The sequence below is a fragment of the Prunus mume genome, linkage group LG4 (genome assembly GCF_029339155.1).
Source record: "Prunus mume cultivar Tortuosa linkage group LG4, ASM2933915v1, whole genome shotgun sequence".
In the NCBI taxonomy this organism is placed as follows: Eukaryota; Viridiplantae; Streptophyta; class Magnoliopsida; order Rosales; family Rosaceae; genus Prunus; species Prunus mume.
This window is the reverse complement of record NC_142701.1, coordinates 26,069,040-26,089,723: the sequence shown is the minus strand read 5'-3', so window position 1 is coordinate 26,089,723 and position 20,684 is coordinate 26,069,040. Positions and strand designations below refer to the sequence as shown.

Below are 20,684 nucleotides of genomic sequence, written 5' to 3'. Positions count from 1 at the left end.
CACCATAACTGAGTTTCCCCTCTAGATCATTGATCTGGGGAAAGTGCTCTACGCCTGCGTTTCTCATTCGATATTTTATATAATTATTGTAAATTAATTAAAGGCTTATTATTATATGGAATTACCGGCAGAGACCACATAGGGAAAGTGCTCTACGCCTGCGTTTCTCATTCGATATTTTATATAATTATTGTAAATTAATTAAAGGCTTATTATTATATGGAATTACCGGCAGAGACCAATGTGGAACAAAAAACCCTAGTCAATGGATTGGTGTTAAAATTATTTATATATAATAAAAAATTCTAAGGAGGTATTCATGAATGGAATATTAGTCATTTGGTGGTGATGGTTTTGTTCACTATTTTATTTTTACTGTTTTTTAGCTTTTTTTTTTTTAAGTTGACTTGCAAGCAAATGACCTCATATCTCTTGCTACGGGTGGCCCTTGGTATGGTGAAAACCGAATCAACTTATTATCAACCAAAACTTTTTTATTTGGTAACTACATTTTAGAATTTGAAAATCAAATAATTTGATATTTTGTTGTGGTGAAAACAAAAAAAAAATATCGAATTACTACTTATTACCATAATATATCGACGTAGTTACTAAAATATTAGTGAATATTAATACTAAACTAAACTACTAATGTTTATTGTATACATGTAAAGGGATACATATATGTATTGCATAAAGAATTTATAAACATATTTATTAGGTTATCATACGAGTATCATTAATAGCGTGGAAGCGCAAATTCTTCAGTCCATGACGTGTGGACACAAATGCCCTCATTACTTTCAACAATTTGATAAATTCTTACCCTCATTATATGTACATATTGAGTTACACTACACTCACTAGTCCCAAAATGTAAGTATTAATTTTGATGTACTAGTTGTAATGCATATATTATATTAGACTTACTAGTACTAATTAGTAGTATTAATCAACAAATTCTTATACTACTTAGTTTATAAGAAAAAAAGTAGTGTTACAAATATACGTACATGTAGTTCATAAAAATACATACACAAAGCCAAGTGTACTAAACTATTAATTGTAAGAGAGTTTGTAAATTAGACTCACTACTACTAGTTACTCGTAATCAAGGACTGAGATATTGATAATATCGCCGAAATATTGGGGATATTATCATTTTTTTTTTTTGGGAGGGGGATATTTTGTATACAAATTTATAAATAAACCCAATCCTAGACATGTATTTATAAAAAAAACCCAAGCACTATTTAAACATAGAAACACACCCAAAATTAACCATAAAGTCAACTTTTTGGGTGTGTTTATAAATAGGTTTTGAGTGTGTGTAATGATGAGTTTTTGATGTGTTTATATGTTTAAATAGTGTTTGGGTTTTTTTTATAATTTCAACCCTCATTTTGGGTGTTTTAGTGAAACTCCCTATTTTGTATTGTATATGTGTACTAATCGTATAAATATCGATAATATCGGGGAAGTTTCAGCACAGCTAATGTCCTTCAATTATCATGAGCATTTAGTTAATATATCATGATAATATCAATAATATCACAATATCGACATGGAATAGAAAAAAAAAATAATGAAAAGGCTTATGCACGTGCACAAGCGGATTCAAACCCCTTCCATTTCTACTTTTCCTCCAACCCTTCCCCTACCCTTCATATCTCATGGAATCGAGCAACTCATAGAAAGAATGTGAGACCCAATCTTCAAATGATTTTGCTTATGGCCAACGTCAACCAATCTTGGATCTATATGGGTGGCATGTTAACAATTACATGCAAAACTATTTTGAAGATTTATCATTTGATGACTACTCTTCATAGTACACATAACCTGCACATAGAGATGGTGAAGACAGTGACAAATTTGATCCTTATAGGAACTCTATGTGGCACTAAGTTACTCATGTATATTACCATGCAATGTATAAAATGTAAAATATTGTAGTAAATCATTATAAATAAATGATTATGGTGTGTTTAATTTTCTTTCATTAATTACTACATATTTTTACACTCATAGTGTTTGTCAGCTTCGCTATATTATTGTTGAGGCCCAAAAAAATCCACGGTTCGGCCCAAATAAATTCCCAATTGTCGATACCTTCTGAGAGAAGAAACCCGATTTGGGCACGCATAAAGTTCGTCATATGCGCTTGCACACATGCCACTCCAAGCAAATAAGCAACACGCCACGCTACAAGCTTAAGTGGGCCCAAGCCACTCAAGATGTCCGAGGCTTGTTTGAGTGGGTTGTGGTATGGATGGTAATAAGTTAACATGAGGCTCATTGATAGGCTGAGAAATAGAAGTCACGGGGTTGCTTGAGAGCTTAAGAACTCAAGCTCATTTCTTAGGGCCAAACATGTGGGTGAGCATAAAAGAGAAAGTATCCCAACCAAAGTAGCCCATTAACCCAACCAAAATAGCCCAACAATTGATTAAGTTAGCCCATTTACTTGATAAACCAACTTATTGTCCTAGAAGGCCCCAGCAACCCAATAAAATATCTGCAAATCTCCAGCACCAAGCTGAAAAATAAAAGCCACGATGAAAGCCAAAATATCCATGTGTATAAGCTGTTGGGAGGCTCTAGCACATGGGGGAAACAAGTTTCAAGCAAAAAAATCCAAAAACCAAGGGATACTTGAGCAAAACACCCTTCAAACCAGTGTACATACTCATTTCTTTCCCCCCATCAAATCTAGCCATAGAAGAGGGGAGAAAAGAAGGAAGACAAATGGCTGAAAATGGGGTTTCTCCACTGAGGAAGCTGCGGGAAAGAACATTGAGCTCCCAAAATCCTGATTTTGTGCAAATGGGCAGAGTAGATTTCACCAAAATAGGATGATTGAAGGGATGAGAGGAGAAAGAAAGGAAAAGACTTAGCCAAATTGGATAGAAACCATTAGGGTTTCTTGGAAAATGATAGTTTCCAGCGCCTATAAAAAAAAAAGGCATTTCCTACCCATCATAACAACCCACATCTAGAGAGCAAGCTTCATCTCTCATATCTGAAACTCTGCAATTTCGTGCCCTATTTCTCAATCTCCTCCCATTTTCTCTTATGGCAAGCCATTTCAGAGTCTAACATAGCTTTTGTCAGGTTACTGGAAAATTACCCAAAACACCTAATACTTCACCACTAGCCACAGCACACATCTGGAGAGCAAGTTTTATCTCTCACCTTTGAAACCTCTGCAATTTCGAGCCCCATCATTTCATCTATTCTCATTTTCTCTTTTGGTAAACTTTTCCAAAGCTTGATGAGTCTCTGTCAAGAAACTACACAGCACACCCACTACTTCATCATTAGTTAAAACAACCACATCCAGATAGCAAGCTTCCTCTCTCACCTGCAAAACCCAGCAAATTCGTGCTCCATTCATCCTTTTTCCCCCAAGAACGCTTAACTTTCTCTTCAGTGCTAAACTCATGTCAATTTTGCTCCCATGTCACAAGCCTTTCATGCCAAGCTAGAAAATCCATCTGTAAGCTGTTGTTATTTTTGTTGGTGAAGGTAACCAAGGTGTTTCCTAAGAAATCTCTGTCCTTTCGAAGCATTCTTGGGGTTTGAACTTCGAACTCAAGCTCAAAGGGAAATTTCATCCATTTTGTTATTTACGGCAGCCTAGGCCCGTAGCAGCTACCGGAAGAAAAAGCCTCTACAATTATCAACTTAAATCAATCAAACCTACCATGCAATGTATTTCTCTTTTTTTTTTCTTTTTTTTTTGTGTGATAAAATAATAGATAATTGACTAAATAAACATCCTCTAAAGTTTCAATCAAAATTTTCAAGTTTTTCTTACTATTTCCGTAATTTTTATTCAAATTTTATCAAAATCGATAATTTCCCGATATTTCCATCAACATTTTTGTATTTTTGGACCCTCGATATTTTAGGCATTGCTCGTAATGTTAGTGAATTAATGGTTATAAACAAAAACTAAACTAATAGAAAATAACCAAAAGCAAATCAACAAGTATTAGAATTTGAATTTATCTAAATATACCGAAAACCCAAAGTTACCATAAATTACCAAACCTAGAGTTACCAATACCGAAATTATTCAAAATCCAAAATTGCCAAAATTTTATTTTTTTATTTTGGTAACAACCATCAAGATACAAAAATGTTGACTTTTTCTTTATCATGCTAAAATAGGTCCTTGTAACTCAAACACCATAAATGATAACCCACTAATAATACAACGTTTAAGTAAAACCCAATTTTAAAATTGGATGACAATGTGTCCATGTAAGTTGATTTATTTACAAATCATGCCACTAGATCTTTATTTGGTGGCTGACTGTTTTTCATCCTCTAATTTTATGCAAATGAATAATACCTCTCACTGCACATTTATTTTTGCACTCATGTAATAATGGCTTACAATCAAATTAGTTCAAATACTCACTCTTAACCTCCTACAGGTCGGATAAATGAAATTTTTTTATACCTACACCCTCCAATTATATATATTTACCTAATATTCTTCAATTATATAGAACTATATAATATATATGTATATATATTCTAATAGGTACAATGCCGTAGAAAAAAAAAAGTATGTTAATTAGATGATATTATGTACATTAACATTTTCATGCCTACATATATTACATCATAGGAGAAAATAATAGATAAATTATTACTCATAAAGGACAATAGGTAAATTATTGTCCATAAAAGATAATAGGTAGATTATTACTCATAAATATAATAGGTAAATTATTGTCTATAAAAGATAATAGGTAGATTATTATCCATACAAATAATAGGTATATTATCATTCATAATAAAAGGAACACAAATAAATTTTCTATTTAAATAAATCACATAATAGGTACATTATTATTTTAAAAATAATAAAAAATCATAGTTACAGTAAAAAAATCATAATCTACCTATGATTTTAAAGTATTTGGGTGTTATCCTTCACCTTAAATTTTTTCTTTTCTTTTCTTTCTATAATGTATTTCCTTACCACCTCTTGCAGGACATAAATGAAGAATGGATATCAGACAAGACTCGATTTTGTTATGATGGTTTGAAGAGGCAGAGGTTAAATGACCCTATGATTCGTGGTGCTGATGGGCGCTTTCAGCCTGTGAGCTGGCGTGATGCCCTTGCCGTAGTTGCTGAGATGGCTCATCAAGTTAAACCAGAGGAGATTGTTGGGATTGCTGGTCAGCTGTCTGATGCCGAGTCCATGATGGCACTGAAAGACTTCTTAAATAAAATGGGTTCAAACAATGTGTGGTGTGAAGGAAATGGTTCAAATCGTGATGCCGATCTTCGATCTGGATATATTATGAACAGTAGCATTGCTGGGCTTGAGAAAGCGGATGCTTTTCTATTGGTTGGTACCCAGGTATGCTCGTATGACATGCTGAAGATGGATGAATGGGTAGTGGCCTAGTGGGTATTTGCTGATGAGTGGATAAAGTGTTTTTTAAATATAGTTTTGTTGAGGAACTCATACTTTCATATTATATTTCCAGCCATTTGTTGTATATCTTCACTGAATGTACGACACCGAAGCTTTTTACTCAAATTCGAATGCAACACATGAAGGACCAAATCAGAATGCAAATGAAGAGAAATTTTTTTTATAAATTAGCTGAGTTATATGTTTTATCAGTTCCAAAGAAAGTAGCGTTCATATGTTTTCTTGTTTCCCAAGTCAAAGCTCCTCTAGATAAAGGGGCTTCTTGTTATGTGGAAGATGTTAGTTGAATAACCAAATCTTGTCACTTTGTTAATTTTTCTGATACAAACGATATTCTACTTTAATCTAATCTAAACTATGGAAGGGGAATTCGAATTCGGATGCAGAGTGGAGAGCACATTGGCTCTAGCCAATTTGGTGTTGTTATGTTTGCTTCATCATTTGAGTTTTTTGTTTTATATCAAACAAAACTCCACCAATTCCTCGTCAGTTCATGAATGTGTTTGTCTGTCCTGTTTTGTGCCATTTGGGTGGCTCTTCTTCTTGTATGCTCTTGTTGAGCCGTTTATTTACTTAATTTATTTATTCTTGTTTTGGTCTTGGTCATGTATCTTTCTTTGTTTTAATAAGTTTAGTTTTTACAACCACGTACGGTGCTTTGTTCAACAAAACCAAAGGCAGAGAAAACGAAAGGTAACGAGTACAAGAAAATAAAATGAGATAGTAATTATGCAATTCATTCACACATAAACATAAAGACATGAAAATCTACAAACGGAAACACCCTCCTTCCTATTTCTTGCACTTTCTTATTCAAAAGCCAAACAATACAAAATAAAAAAAAACTATGGGACCAAAAAGTAGCAGCAGCATATGAGATGGCACTGGCAAGCCCCCAAACGGCCATGACGGTTTTGGTTACTTCTGTTTATCCTCGGAGAAGAAGAGTGACCCCAAAGGAAATTGTGCACACAATATGCCCCAACAGAGCTAAGAACCCATACTTCCTATCATCATCAACACACCAAAAAAAAAAAAAGTAAATAAAAAATGAACTCTATAGGCAAATTTTCCATTTCCAAATAGTTCAATTCAACATATTAAGACGGCGGCCACGTATATACAATCAAATCTTATTTGATTATGCTCTTGGTCAAAATTATTTGATATAAGTGATGTTGGGGATGGGGAATCGAACCTAGCACCTTGAATATAGGGGTAAATGTTATTAACCACTTAAAGTACAAGTCTTTTTTTCATCAGTAAGAAGACTGAAAAATGGTACTAAGACAAATAGCCACAGTTTTTTCATCAAAAAGAAGAAAAATTACATAACACGTCATATGCTAGATATGTTAAAAATTATTAAATGAGTAGAGATTGGGAAATGGGTAAGATTGAAAATGGAGAAAGAAGTAGGGCAAACCCGACGGCAAGGCGGTTCTCGGGGTCGCCGGTGGAGTAGCCTTTGAAATAGAAATAGCGGGTGACAATGTAGAGCAGACCAAGGCCAGCTGAGATGCAAGGATGTTTAAGACCTCCCAATAACAGAAGCACAAAGAACAAAGGCATCAATTCCAGAGAGTTCTGGTGGCCTCTCTGAACACAATTGAAAACTTTTGCATCTTTGTTGTCAGATTCTGAAGCGTACAGGGTTGGATAAGGCACCTTGTACCTGCCCAATTCATAACAAATTCAATCAGAGATTTTAACAAAGATTTCTGGGAATTTTTTATTTAAAAAATAAAAAATAAAAGCTTTGCATTTGCATACTTCTTTCTGGCCTTGCCTACTTTGCCAGCCATACAGAAATTGAGAAAGATGTAGAGAACAAGAACAAGGACTACATAGCCGTACTCTCTGGGGAGCAATTCAACTGCGGTGGCCATTTGGTTTTTGGGTATGAATGTGAAATCAGGGAAATGGGTTTTATGAATTGATTTCTTGACTGACCGACTCTGTTGTGTGTGTGGATATAGATGAGCCTCTTGTTCTCTTCACTTGGGTTTATGTTGGTGGTAATGGGCGCCCACGTTAGCTTCTGTACATGTTTTGCGACTTTTTCTCCAAGGCAGATAGAGTTCAATATTATTTCATCAATATTCAATAATAATATATGTGAGAGTAGGTAGGCTTGTGTAACAAGTACATCTTGATTTCTCCAATCATCTTTTTTCCTCTCTTTTTTTTTTTTTTTTTGATGAGGCGTTTGAGGTTGTATTTGTCCAACCTGCACTTGGAGTTTGACAATTGTTTTCAATTAGTTTACAATGGGTACCACCATAACTGAGTTTCCCCTGTAGATTATTGATCTGGGGAAAGTGCTCCGCGCCTGCGTTTTTCATTCGAAAATAGTTAATATTTTATATAATTATTGTAAATTAATTGAAGACTTTTTATTATGTAGAATTACTGATATGGCCAATGCGGAACACAAAACTCTAGTCAATGGAATAAATGCCCTATTTGGGATTGCTTTTTTTCGCAAAAACCTGCTTCACTTTAAAGTTAAGCAGTTTAAGGTATTTTGTAAAAATAAAATATCCCGACTATTTTAAAAGATGGCTTTACAAGAGCTTTTAAAAGCGGAAGCTCTGAGTTGCTTTTCAAAACTGCTTTCAAAAGAAGCAGAGATGAACTTTATGGTGTGTTTGGATGAAGTAATTCTAATTTCCATGGAAATTGTAAATGACGGAATTTCCAATTACATCATTTAAAAATTCCGTCAATTGCAAAATTTCAGAGTTTGGATGTCATATATGTGGAATTTAAGAAATGACAGAAATTACAATTTCACATGTTTGGATAATCATCACAGAATTAGAATTACTTAAAAGTAACAACATTTTTTTTTCCCAACAGTCTTGTATATAAAATCTGGATAGGAATAATTAGCATTGTTCAACGCATTATATATATATATATATCTATATAATTAGAAAGACTTGTGCAATATGAAAATTATCTAACAGCACATACCTCAATTGTTACTAATGTAAAGAATTGCAACTATAGCTTGTGTAATTTAAAAAAGCATAAATCATGTAATTAAAAAAATGAAGCTAATCATCCCAACCAATGTTTCAACAAAACAGCAAAAATTAAAGATGTCAACTGAATATAAAATGTGTCTACGCTCTCGGTGAAATAAACATCAACATCATTCCCTTCTTTCTCTCAGTTGAAATTGTCTTTAACATGAGAAACTGTTTCTCATTTTCTATAAACCAAGAGCATGCCTTCAGTTGTTCATCTGGACTAAGATCTGGAATTGCAATGACTTCATTCTATGCTTCTGTTGGATCAAGCCTAGGGATTACATGATCCACACAATTCTATGATATCAAACCTGACAAGCAAATTAAACCAAATGCATTGCAGTCTCATTACTTAACTAGGAAGAAATTTATATCAGATCAAATACAGAAAATTTAGTCATTGGAGGTATTGGACACTGATTAGAACACAAACTCAACCATAGAGATCTAATAACAGTACAGGTTATAGCTCAAAATGGCAAACCATGCCAAAAGCCCACAAATAATAAAGGACACCAGAGAAGAACCCAAACAACTACAATAGCGTTTATACTAATTTGCAATGTGATTGAAAACAGCGTTTATAAGTACTCTGATACCAATATGCATTTAATAAGTACTCTTATACCAATATGCAATGTGATTGAAAACAGCGTTTATACTAATTTAACATGTTCCCACCTTCTTTGTGATATTGAAATAGAAAACCAACTCTCACATAACATATAAATCCAGCATATTACCTACAAACTAAAAATAAAACAATCACATATGTACTTGTAAACGCACAAAAAGAAAAAAAAAACAAAAAAAACAAAGAGTTAACTTTAGAAAAGCAATAAATGGGTCCTCCAGATTCAATAGCATCAATAACAACCAAAAAACAAAAAAGAAAAGGAAAAATCACATATTGTAAGCTCCAAAATGCAATTAGACCAAAATTTCAATCCCAACTAATCAACAATACGATCAATACAATAGGAATATAACATATAAAGCACAACCAAACCCATAGCAGGGGCAAGCACAAGGGGAACAACAGAGAATTATTATCTTGTAAACAAGATTCAATTAACTGAAAAAGGAAAACTAGAGAACTCAAAATTAGCAAGTACAACCATGGGAAGAGCAGAGAAAGATGAGTCTAGGAAGAACAGAGAAAGATGAGTCTGGATAGTTGAGACTCTTACCTTCATTGAAAGAGCAAATCTTCTTGTTAGATTGAAAGACAAATAGGAGAAATAAAATAAAAGCAGAACCCTGGTTCCATGGATGAAAAGAATCAATATAGCAAACAAAAAAGAGACCAACAACAAGGAAAGAAACTGAAAACTGAAACTCACCAGAAAACTTAGCAGAACACCATCAAGAGAATACTCATGGCGCGCAGGCTTGTTCTCTTTGAAGAAGATAGGTTATTCCTGAAATTTTGGCAGCAAAGATGAAAATTTTGGCGGGCGAAGATGGGTTATAGAGGAGATTTGGCGGGCAAAGATGAAAATTCCCTCTCTGTTGGGAATTGTACACCCTATTACCATGGAATTTCAACTCTGGATTTTAGATGTGCAATTCCCATGATATTTTATGCATGTAATTTGGCAAATCCTGAGTTGGTTTTGCCAAATGCTGAATTTTTCCTTTTCCACGCTCCAAATTCCGACTTTTATTAAAATCTGAGTTAGTTTACCGCATCCAAACACACTGTTAATGAATTTTTTTTAATTCCCAAAATACAATAATTCATTTTAAAAAATGACACCACCTCCACTTCCACATCCAACTCCACTAGTTGCACCACCACATTCACTACCTCCACCACCACCACCACATCCTTCTCCTCCTCATCCTCCGCCACCACCACCACAACCACCACCTCCTCCTCCTCCACCACCACCACCACCACCACCACCACCACCACCACCGACTCCTCCAAAACCTCCACATCCACTACTACCTCCACAACCACCACCATGCTGCCACTACTACCACCACCTCCACAATCGCCATCCCTACCACCACCACCACCACTACCTCCACTCCATCACTACCACTACCACCACATGATTAGTACATAACACTTTTAACATCATGTCTATTTTAGTCATTATTCACAGTTACAACAATTTTATATTAAAATTTACCAAACGGTTTTGACACTTTTTTTGTACTAACAGCACTTTAAAAATATTGTTTACCAAACACGGAGCTGCTTTAGTTTACAACTAATTATTTTCAAAGCACAACAGAAGTAACTTTTTTTAAAAATGACAGCAATCCCAAACTGGGCCAAAGTGTGTCATTTGGACTTTAAGCGGGGTAAAATGGGACTTGACTGTAGTTTCAAGGGGTGTTACAGTAAATAATCTTAATTAAAATATACATTTAAAATGAAATATTTTTTTAAGGGGCAAAAGTCATACGCAAAGGATCGATTAAGGGGGTAAAATGAGTCATTTTTATTTCAGTGGGTTATGCGAGACTAGACCATTCTTTTAAGGAGCACTAGAGCAACTAAGCCTATAAATTATGGATTGGTGTTCAAATTATTTATATATAAAAAAAATTCTAAGGAGGTATTCATGGATGGAAATATTAGTCATTTGGTGGTGATGGATTTGTTCACTATTTTTTAGTTTTTTTTTTTTTTCAAGTTGACTTGCAAACGAATGACCTCATCTCTCTTCCTACGGAGCCCCTTGGTATGGTGAAAACCGAATCAACTTATTATCAAAAAAAAAATTTATATTTGGTAACTGCATTTTAGAATTTGAAAATCAAATAATTTGAAACCGAAAAAAAATATTGCTTTTGTTGTGGTGAAAACAAAAAAATATATCGAATTAAAGTAATTCAATTACTGGTTATTACCATAATATATCGATGTGGTTACTAAAATATTAGTGAATATTAATACTAAACTAATCTATTAATGTTTATTGTATATATGTAAAGAGATACATATATGTATTGCATAAAGAATTTATAAACATATTTATTATGTTATCATACGAGTATCATTAATAGTGTGGGAGCACAAATTTTTTTTTTTCTGTTTTTTTTTTCTTTTTTTTCGGAAGGAAGCACAAATTCTTCAATCCATGACATGTGGACAAAAATGCCTAAATACTCTGATCTAGTACTAGCATTACTTTCAACAATTTGATAAATTCTTACACTCATTATATGTACATCTTGAGTTACACTACACTCACACTAGTCCCAAAATATAAGTATTAGTTTTGATGCACTAGTTGTAATGCATATATTATATTGCTTACTAGTACTAATTAGTAGTATTAATGAACAAATTCTTATACTACTTAGTTTATAAGAAAAAAAGTAGTGTTACAATTATACATACATGTAGTTCATAAAAATACATACATATAGCCTACATACACATAGCCAAGTGTACTAAACTATTAATTGTAAGAGAGTTTGTAAATTTGACTCACTACTACTTGTTACTTGTAATCAAGGACTGAGATATCGATAATATCGCTGAAATATTGGGGATATTATCTTTTTTGGGGAGGGGGATATTTTGTATTGTATCTTTGTACTTATTGTATAAATATCAATATTATCGGGGAAGTTTCGGTGCCGATAATGTCCTTCAATTATCATGAGCATTTGGTTTATCACGATAAAATCGATAATATCGATAATATCAATAATATCGCGATATCGACGTGGAATAGAAAAAAATAATGAAAAGGCTTATGCACGTGCACATGCGGATTCAAACCCCTTCCACTTCTATTTTTCCTCCAACCCTTTCCCTACCTTTCATATCTCATGCCTTTTGGGATGGAATCGAGCGGCTCATAGAAAGAATGTGAGACCCAATCTTCAAATGATTTTTCTTATGGGCAATGTTAACCAATCTCGGATCAATATGGGTGACATGTTAACAATTACATACAAAACTATTTTGGGATTTATCATTTGATGACTACTCTTCACAGTACACATAACCTACACATAGAGATGGTGAAGATAATGACAAATTTGATCCTCATAAGAACTCTATGTGGTACTAAGTCACTCATGTATTTTACCATGCAATGTATAAAGTGTAAAATATTGTAGTAAATCATTATAAATAAATGATTGTGGTGTGTTAAATCTTCTTTCATTAATTACTACATATTTTCTACACTCATAGTCTTTGTCAACTCACTATATAATTAACTTAAATCAATCAAACCTACCATGCAATGTAATTTTTTTTGGTGATAAAATAATAGATAATTGACTAAATAAATATCCTCTAAAGTTTCAATCAAAATTTTCAAGTTTTTCTTACAATTTCAATGATTTTTATTCAAATTTTACCAATATCGATAATTTCCATCAATATTTTTGTGTTTTTGGACCCCCGATATTTTTGAAAGCCTCGATATTTTAGGCCTTGCTCGTAATGTTAGTGAATTAATGGCTATAAACAAAAACTAAACTAATAGAAAATAACCAAAAGCAAATCAACAAGTATTGGAAATTGAATTTATCCAAATATACCGAAAACCCAAAATTACCGTAAATTACCAAACCTAGAGTTACCGATACCGAAATTATTGAAATCAAAAATTGCCAAAATTTTATTTATTTATTTTGGTAACAACCATCAAGATACAAAAATGTCGGCTTTTTCTTTATCATGCTAAAATAGGTCCTTGTAACTCAAATACCATAAACGATAACCCACCAATAATACAACGTTTAAGTAAAATCTAATTTTAAAATTGGATGACAATGTGTCCATGTAAGTTGATTTATTTACAAATCATGCCACTATATCTTTATTTGGTGGCTGACTGTTTTTCATCCTCTAATTTTATGCAAATGAATAATACCTCTCACTGCACATTTATTTTTGCACTCATGTAATAATGGCTTACCATCAAATTAGTTCAAATACTCCCTCTTAACCTCCTACAGGTCGGATAAATGAATTGTTTTATACCTACACCCTCCAATTATATATATTTACCTAATATTCTTCAATTATATAGATCTATATAATATATATTCTAATAGGTACAATGCCATAGAAAAAAAAAGTATGTTAATTAGATGATATTATGTACGTTAACATTTTCATGCCTACATATATTACATCATATGACTCATAGGAGAAAATAATAGATAAATTATTACTCATAAAAGATAATAGGTAAATTATTGTCCATAAAACATAATAGGTAGATTATTACTCATAAAATATAATAGGTAAATTATTGTCTATAAAAGATAATAGGTATATTATTATCCATACAAATAATAGGTATATTATCATTCATAATAAAAGGAACATAAATAAATTTTCTATTTAAATAAATCATATAATAGGTACATTATTAGTTTAAAAATAATAAAAAATCATAGTCTACCTATTATTTTATGGATGAAATTAATAGGTGCAGTAATAGCTATATTATCCATAACATAGGTAAATTATTGTACCTATTAAAAATAATACAAATTTATAAATAAACCCAATCCTAGACATGTATTTATAAAAAAATCCAAACACTATTTAAACATAGAAACACACCCAAAATCAACCCCAAAATCAATAATTGTATATTTTTTGGGTGTGTTTATAAATGGGTTTTGAGTGTGTATAATGATGAGTTTTGGGTGTGTTTATAAAGTGTTTTGGGTGTTGGGTTTTTTTATAATTTCAGCCCCTATTTTGGGTGTTTTAGTGAAACTCCCTAAAAATAATCGGTAGATTATTATCCATGAAAAATTAGGTACAATAAAACTTTAATAGGTATATTATCATTCATAAAAGAAAAAGAAACTATATATAAATTTTTTATTTAAATAAATAAGTCATGAAATAGGTACATTATTATTTATTTAAAAAAAAGGTAGATGATTATCCATGAAAAACTAGGTACAGTAAAACTTTAATAAATGAAATCCAAAATTATTTTTTTAAATAAATGAAATCCCCTGCGGCACTTTTTATTTTATTTTTTATAATCAACCTTGAGGCACTTTTATTGAACCAAAATCCGAGAGCATGTGTAGAAAGGAAAAGATGGAACAAAATTTCAAAAAGGCAAGCAAATAAGGAAAACTAAGCATTTCCGGCCAACTCATTGTTGACTATATCTATTAATGAATTTTATTAAAAAAACGGATAATTAATTGCATACAAAAATTTTGAAGGGAATCACCACAATAAATTGGGGAACTAAAATTTAAAACATCACTCCATTACATGTTGAATTGTAAATAGGGGTATTTCGAGAATCAAAAAATTATAATACATCAGATATATTGAGCTTAATAAGGTAACTTCATAAGTTGGATCCTAGTCATGGATTTTACTTATAAAAATTAGGTACTATTTATATGAACAAAAAGTAAAGAGTTGTAGGTAACGCAAATTGAATTTGAAGGATATAAATCAAATTTACTATTTCTTTTTAATTAATTATTCTCTTCTTTCTTTCTTTTTTTTTCTCCAGGCTCTCTTGTAAAGCAAATCACTGTAAGATTTTTCGTTCACCTTTTCGTTCGATGAATAGAAAACCAGTAAAGAGAATAATTGGTTTGGTTAAATGTAGACTTCTCCACTTCGAGGAAGTGTTTCTGTGGGCGGGAGTTTGATACATGATGCTTGATGAAGGGAAGAGTTGCCTCTTGTGTAACTCAAAATCCGCATAATATCCAATATTTTAAAGAAAAAAAATTAATAGATTACGTACCCACTGAAAATGTTTTTTGTTTGTCTAACTCACAAAATCTACAATAAAATCTGGCGGAGGGGATCAACGTAATTCTGCCCCAGTCAACTGGCACTGCTTCAAAGTTTTGGCTCCACTTCGTTGGCATGTCGTAGAAATAGACAAGTGCCTTCACAAATTCCTAAAATCTTGCAAAGATTGATCCCAAGATATAGTCTTCATATGGAAAGGATTTCAATGGGGCTTTTCTGATGTGAGCTTCTGTTGTGGCTCTGTTTTGCGGTTGTTTTCTTTTTATTTTGTTCTGTAATGAGCTGGCCTTTGGTGTATATATATGGTGTGTTTTTTTTAGGCTTTTAGGTTTTCGCAGTAATAAGCCCGAAAAAACACCACCTTTTGGCTATAAAAAGTTCCCAATGGGGGGGCTAAAGGCTATGAGGTACCTATGTATACATAGGTAATGTACTATTTCTATTTACCTAGTTCATATCTTTGTTCCAACAGTGATTTCACCACCGGACATGGCAAAGTCTTTAGTTGGCGCAGACGAGACGGATCTTAGTATAAACTAATAATTATTAACAATCATTTAGTATATGAACTTCTTTGGTTTCATATTTATAGCGTATGTGAGGGTTCGAATATGAAATTACTGGTTTGCAAGTCAATGCTCTTTTCCAAAAGAGTCATTTGGCGGTGATGATTTTGTTCACAATTTTTTTATTTATTTAATTTTTTGCAAGTTCACTTGCAAGCCAATGATCCCATCTCTCTTTCTAGGGCTGCCCCTTGGTATGGTGAAAACCAAATCAACTTTTTTATTTGTTAACTGCATTTTAGAATCTGAAAATCGGATAATTTAAAACCGAAAAAGATTTAGAAAAAATTGTTTTTTTTTTAAAGGAAGAAATGGTTGTGTTGTGCTGAGAGCTCAAATTCTCCAGCCAATGACATACAGTTCGGAGTAGTGGGACAAAATTTCGCCGAAGCACAAGCGGGAAAGGGATCTGGATCTAATCATGCATTCAATAATTCGGTAAATTCCAACTTTTATTAAACTATATTGGGTTACACTAGACTCACTAGTTCCAATGCAAATATTAGTTTTGATGTACTAATTGTAATACATAAATTATATTAGACTGACTAGTACTAATTAATAGTAGGGAGTTTCACTAAAACACCTAAAATGGGGGTTGAAATTATAAAAAAATCCAAGCACTATTTAAACATATAAACACACCCAAAACTCATCATTACACACACTCAAAACCCATTTATAAACACACCCAAAAAGTTGACTTTGGGGTTGATTTTGGGTGTGTTTCTATGTTTAAATAGTACTTGAGTTTTTTTATAAATACATGTCTAGGATTGGGTTTATTTATAAATTTGTATTAATGGTATTAGTCTACAAATGTGAGTTAGGTCAGTTGGTTCAGGTGTGTATATACGCTCACTCGCACTCAAGTTCAATTTCTTTCTCCATACAATAGAGTAGTTTAAAATATTACTTTGTTAGTTGTGCTCTTCCACCTTCACTCATGTAAATATATATTTACAGTACGTTAAAAGTACACCATAAGTCTTCTATAAAAGCTTGAGTAGTTATCCCAACTTCCAAGTAAGAAAAAAAGAAACCCTAAGGAGAGATGGATAGAAATAGCATGTTGGTGGTTGTTGTGGTTGTGATTTTGTCAATTATGCTTTTGCGAGTTGCGGGTGAAGCCAATGATCCTATTCCCTCTTCCATTCCATTTCCATGCAACAACAAAAGTTTAGCTTCCAAACACGGCGGAGATCAACATAATTTTGTCCCTATAAACATGCATTGTTTCAAAATTTTGGCTCCTCCTTGTTGGCATGTCTTAGAAAAGAAAAGTGCCTTCACAAATTCCTCAAAGAATGTGCAGATTGATTGATCCCAACATAAGTCATGCAAGGAAACGATGACTTCTATGGGGCCTTTTTCTGATGTGCAATTTTGTGTGCTTCTGGCTCTTTTTTTGGTTATCCTCTGTTTGTTCTGTATTGAGCTGGCCTTTGGTGTGTTTGTTCTGTATAAATATGGTGTGGTTTTTTTTATTTTGGGGGGCTTTTCGCAGTAAACTCAAAAAACAACATCAGTTATTTTTGTTGTTTAGCTTTAAGTCCTCCATTTCTGGGTTATAGTATAGAACCCATTTACGGCCTAAGAATAATAAATTTCTGAGTTATAGGGAGTTTTTACTCATTTTTCCTTTTCTTACACTAAAAATGGAATATTTAGAAATGGACATAATAGTTTGACCAAAGAACAAAAACAAAAACAAAGCAAAAACTAGAAGGAAGCATTACACACAAGTCATGGTTCCAGATAGATGATTGGAAAAGCAGTAGATACACGATGCCCTTGATTAACTCTTAGGAGCAAGCAACACAATGACGAACATCAACTTCACTCTACAAAAGTTGTTTCTATTTGTTGCTAATGCTTATTTGATATCACCAACATGAATCATTTCTTCAACCCTTCGACTGAGAAGCAATTCCTGTTTGATTGTGTGAGGTTTCCCAATTTTTCCCATCATAATACTTAACCTCAATATGGGTTAGCGTTCCAGGATCAACACACGTAAATGTGATGGAAACGCCATCGGGGTTGGAGCGTGGATAATAAAATGAAGTTATCCCACAAACCTTACAAAACTTATGCTTTGCTGTATGAGTACCGAAGCTGTAAGTAGTAAGAAACTGTTCAGAATCACCCAAAAGCTCAAATCTGTCAGCAGGGACAATAAAATTAGTGTTGCCCCTCATAGAGCAATTCGAACAGTTGCAACTCCACGCCACAACCCCGGTAGGCGCTTGCACTCGCCATCTTACTTTCTTGCAATGGCACCCACCTTCATGCACTACCATCTCAGAGTCCATGCCTCAAGATTCTAATTCTTCAACAGGGCCAATGACTAGGATTACCTCTTCTAATTTCTAAATGCACCCGCTCTGACCTGTCAAGAAACAGAACATCAGAAAATTTTGTTGTAAAATGGAACCTACATCTGCAATTGCAATTTCCAGTTCATTCAAGTTGATCTTATTCTAGTTTCCTCCTGTTCAATTTCTTCCTTTCTCCTTTTCCATTCTGAATAAGAAGACAGTTGATATTTCAAAGATAAAAGCAATAATTAGATAGACTTTAAGAGGGGGGAAAGAAAAAACAGAAGACTTCCTTGGAAGAGGATTCTCAACAGCAGATATAGCAGGGGATATCTTAACCATAGCAAAGAGAGGATTCGATACTTTCTTCTCTTAGATGTGGCATTACTGGTAAAGGGTTAACAACAACATGATGGTGCACCTCTCTAGCACACACCCTTGATTTTTAAAGACCATTTCTATACTGTACTTGATTATATGATCACCTGAGTTCCTCACCCAAACATCCTCCTTGGCCACAACACACTTATCAAGCCCACCTTGCTACATTACTAAGCCATAGCTGATCAGCCACTTGCACAACTTCGGATCAGCCAACTAACATACTAATCCAGAGATAAAAAATTCACAATTGGATGATTCAATGGTTCATGAACCATGTGATTACATCCAACCTACCAACCTATCACACTTGGATGGACCATGGCCAACTGGTTCTTGGAATGCACCCAACCAAATACACGAAACTTAAAAGGAGAGAAACAGAAGAGAGAGAATGAGGAAGGAACAGAGGTGGAAGACGAAAAGGAAGATTATGGTCAACTCAGAAATCCAGTCTACCTTCAACATTAATGTTAAGTTACCACTAAGTTCTGGATAAGGAGGCCCCAAACAAACTTTGATTAGGAAATGAAATTAAAAAAACACACATCAAATTAAAGATTAATCTCCATCAATTCTCTTTCATGGAGGCCTAGAGTGTCAAAACGTGGCCCACACAAGAAATAAATATCTTCTTAGAATGCTTTCCAAGAATTGGCTTCTCCTAATGACTGATCCTGATATCAAAAAAGTCAAATGGGGAGAGGGGACATAAAGAGCACCCGTTTCTCCTTAGAGCTAAAACCATCAAACAAGAATTGTATAAAACTACTGAGGACAATCATAGAACTGGAGCTTGACTTGTACTGGGCGTGATTAAATTCACAAGAAAAGTAACATGCTTTTACCACAAATATAGCTCCCAACTTCCCCAAACTGTCTTAACATGCCCAAACTGTTATTTGGGTCAATCAATATGACGCTAGGTTTACAGAAGGAGAATCTGCAGAGGGCAGTGGAGAAGACAATATTCTACTTGTTTTATTTTATTTTAATTTTTATTATGTATAAAGGAAATATAAACTAGAACATCCAAACTGAAATCGGTGCTTAGATACACTTAGCAAAAACATCAATTACACAACCGAGAGAGAGAGAGAGAGAGAGAGAGAGAGAGATGATAGATTTTCAATGCAACAGGTTGTGAAGCAGAAAATGATAAAGAAAACCCAGAAATTACCTTACGGGACCAAAAGGAGAGTCAATTTCAGCCTTCAGCTTTGTTGACTAAATGACGACTGACACCGATAACCAAGGTGCTGGTGTTTATGATGGTGCATTAGTGTAATGGTTAACAAGAAACGTCGTCGTTTTGAAGTTTTTTTTCTCTGAAAATGACTCAAATCAGTGAGCTTGTAGATGTTGACTATTTGGGTTTCCCATCTGATGCCGCTTGTTCATGGAAACCAAATCAGCAAACCCAATTGAGTTTTAATCATAAATTTACCCGAATTCATAAGTGTCAGTTTTTATAAAAGCTTTCAAATATAGAAAAAATCTCACTTAAATAGACTAAAATATTTTCAAAATTATAATCCTCGTAAACCTAAAAGTCAAAACTCTTTTTTTTTTTAATTACCAAAAAAATAAAAATAAAAACTCTTTCTTCGCATCGGTTCAAAGAGGGAGGGATGTAGTTAAATTTTTTTTTTTTTCTCACCAGTAAAAATTGATTATCTGTACAAACTTTTGTTGGTCCGAATTTTCTTTACAAATAAGAATATATAAGATGGGCAAGGAAAAAGCTTAGAATGATGAAGCTGTTTGGTGGGGGTGGTTTTGTTGCATCGGGTGATTAATAGTGAGTATTTAACAACAGAACCAAACAAAATCCGAAGTATTATAATAATAAGAAAACCATCGGCCAAATTAATTAGCTCTAGTATTTTGTATACGAAGGAAAATTTTGAGTAGCAGAAGTGTGACAGGCTTTTTTTTGGTTGCAGACAAAGTGTGGTAGGCTATATGAGAAAGTTTAAAGCTTATGTTTGATTTGCTTGCCCATATGCTGGTTACTGCAGAAAGAGTCTGCAGCTGTTACCAATATTATCATGTATATTTCAATTCCTAATTCAAATCATGTTTAAGAAACGAAGAAGGGAAGACACAGAAAATGAAGAACTGGTTTTGTTTTTTTAGGTTTTTATCTGGGTTTTAAATTTAAGGTAACCGGAATAC

The 20,684-nt window shown here is 33.4% G+C and overlaps 2 protein-coding genes across 3 annotated transcripts; both read right to left on the bottom strand.

Annotated features, from left to right (window-relative positions):
• Positions 1–6,158: 6,158 nt before the first annotated feature.
• LOC148918288 (uncharacterized) lies at positions 6,159–7,498 on the bottom strand. The gene is made up of 3 exons (XM_089050646.1): positions 7,238–7,498; positions 6,891–7,139; positions 6,159–6,471 (listed from the first exon to the last, which is right to left on the bottom strand). Exons 1-3 carry the CDS (start codon positions 7,351–7,353, stop codon positions 6,393–6,395), a joined length of 444 nt encoding a protein of 147 aa, XP_088906772.1. The 5' UTR covers positions 7,354–7,498; the 3' UTR covers positions 6,159–6,392.
• Positions 7,499–17,505: 10,007 nt separating this feature from the next.
• On the bottom strand, positions 17,506–19,844 carry LOC103343994 (carbon-sulfur lyase). Of its 2 annotated transcripts, none has more exons than XM_008247618.2 (2): positions 19,687–19,844; positions 17,506–18,196 (listed from the first exon to the last, which is right to left on the bottom strand). In XM_008247618.2, the coding sequence occupies exon 2, from the start codon at positions 18,117–18,119 to the stop codon at positions 17,712–17,714; it is 408 nt and encodes a 135-aa protein (XP_008245840.2). In that variant the 5' UTR covers positions 18,120–18,196; positions 19,687–19,844; the 3' UTR covers positions 17,506–17,711. The 2 variants fall into 2 exon arrangements, with proteins under 2 accessions (XP_008245840.2, XP_088907488.1); XM_089051362.1 differs by lacking the exon at positions 19,687–19,844 and adding an exon at positions 18,611–19,590.
• Positions 19,845–20,684: the final 840 nt, after the last annotated feature.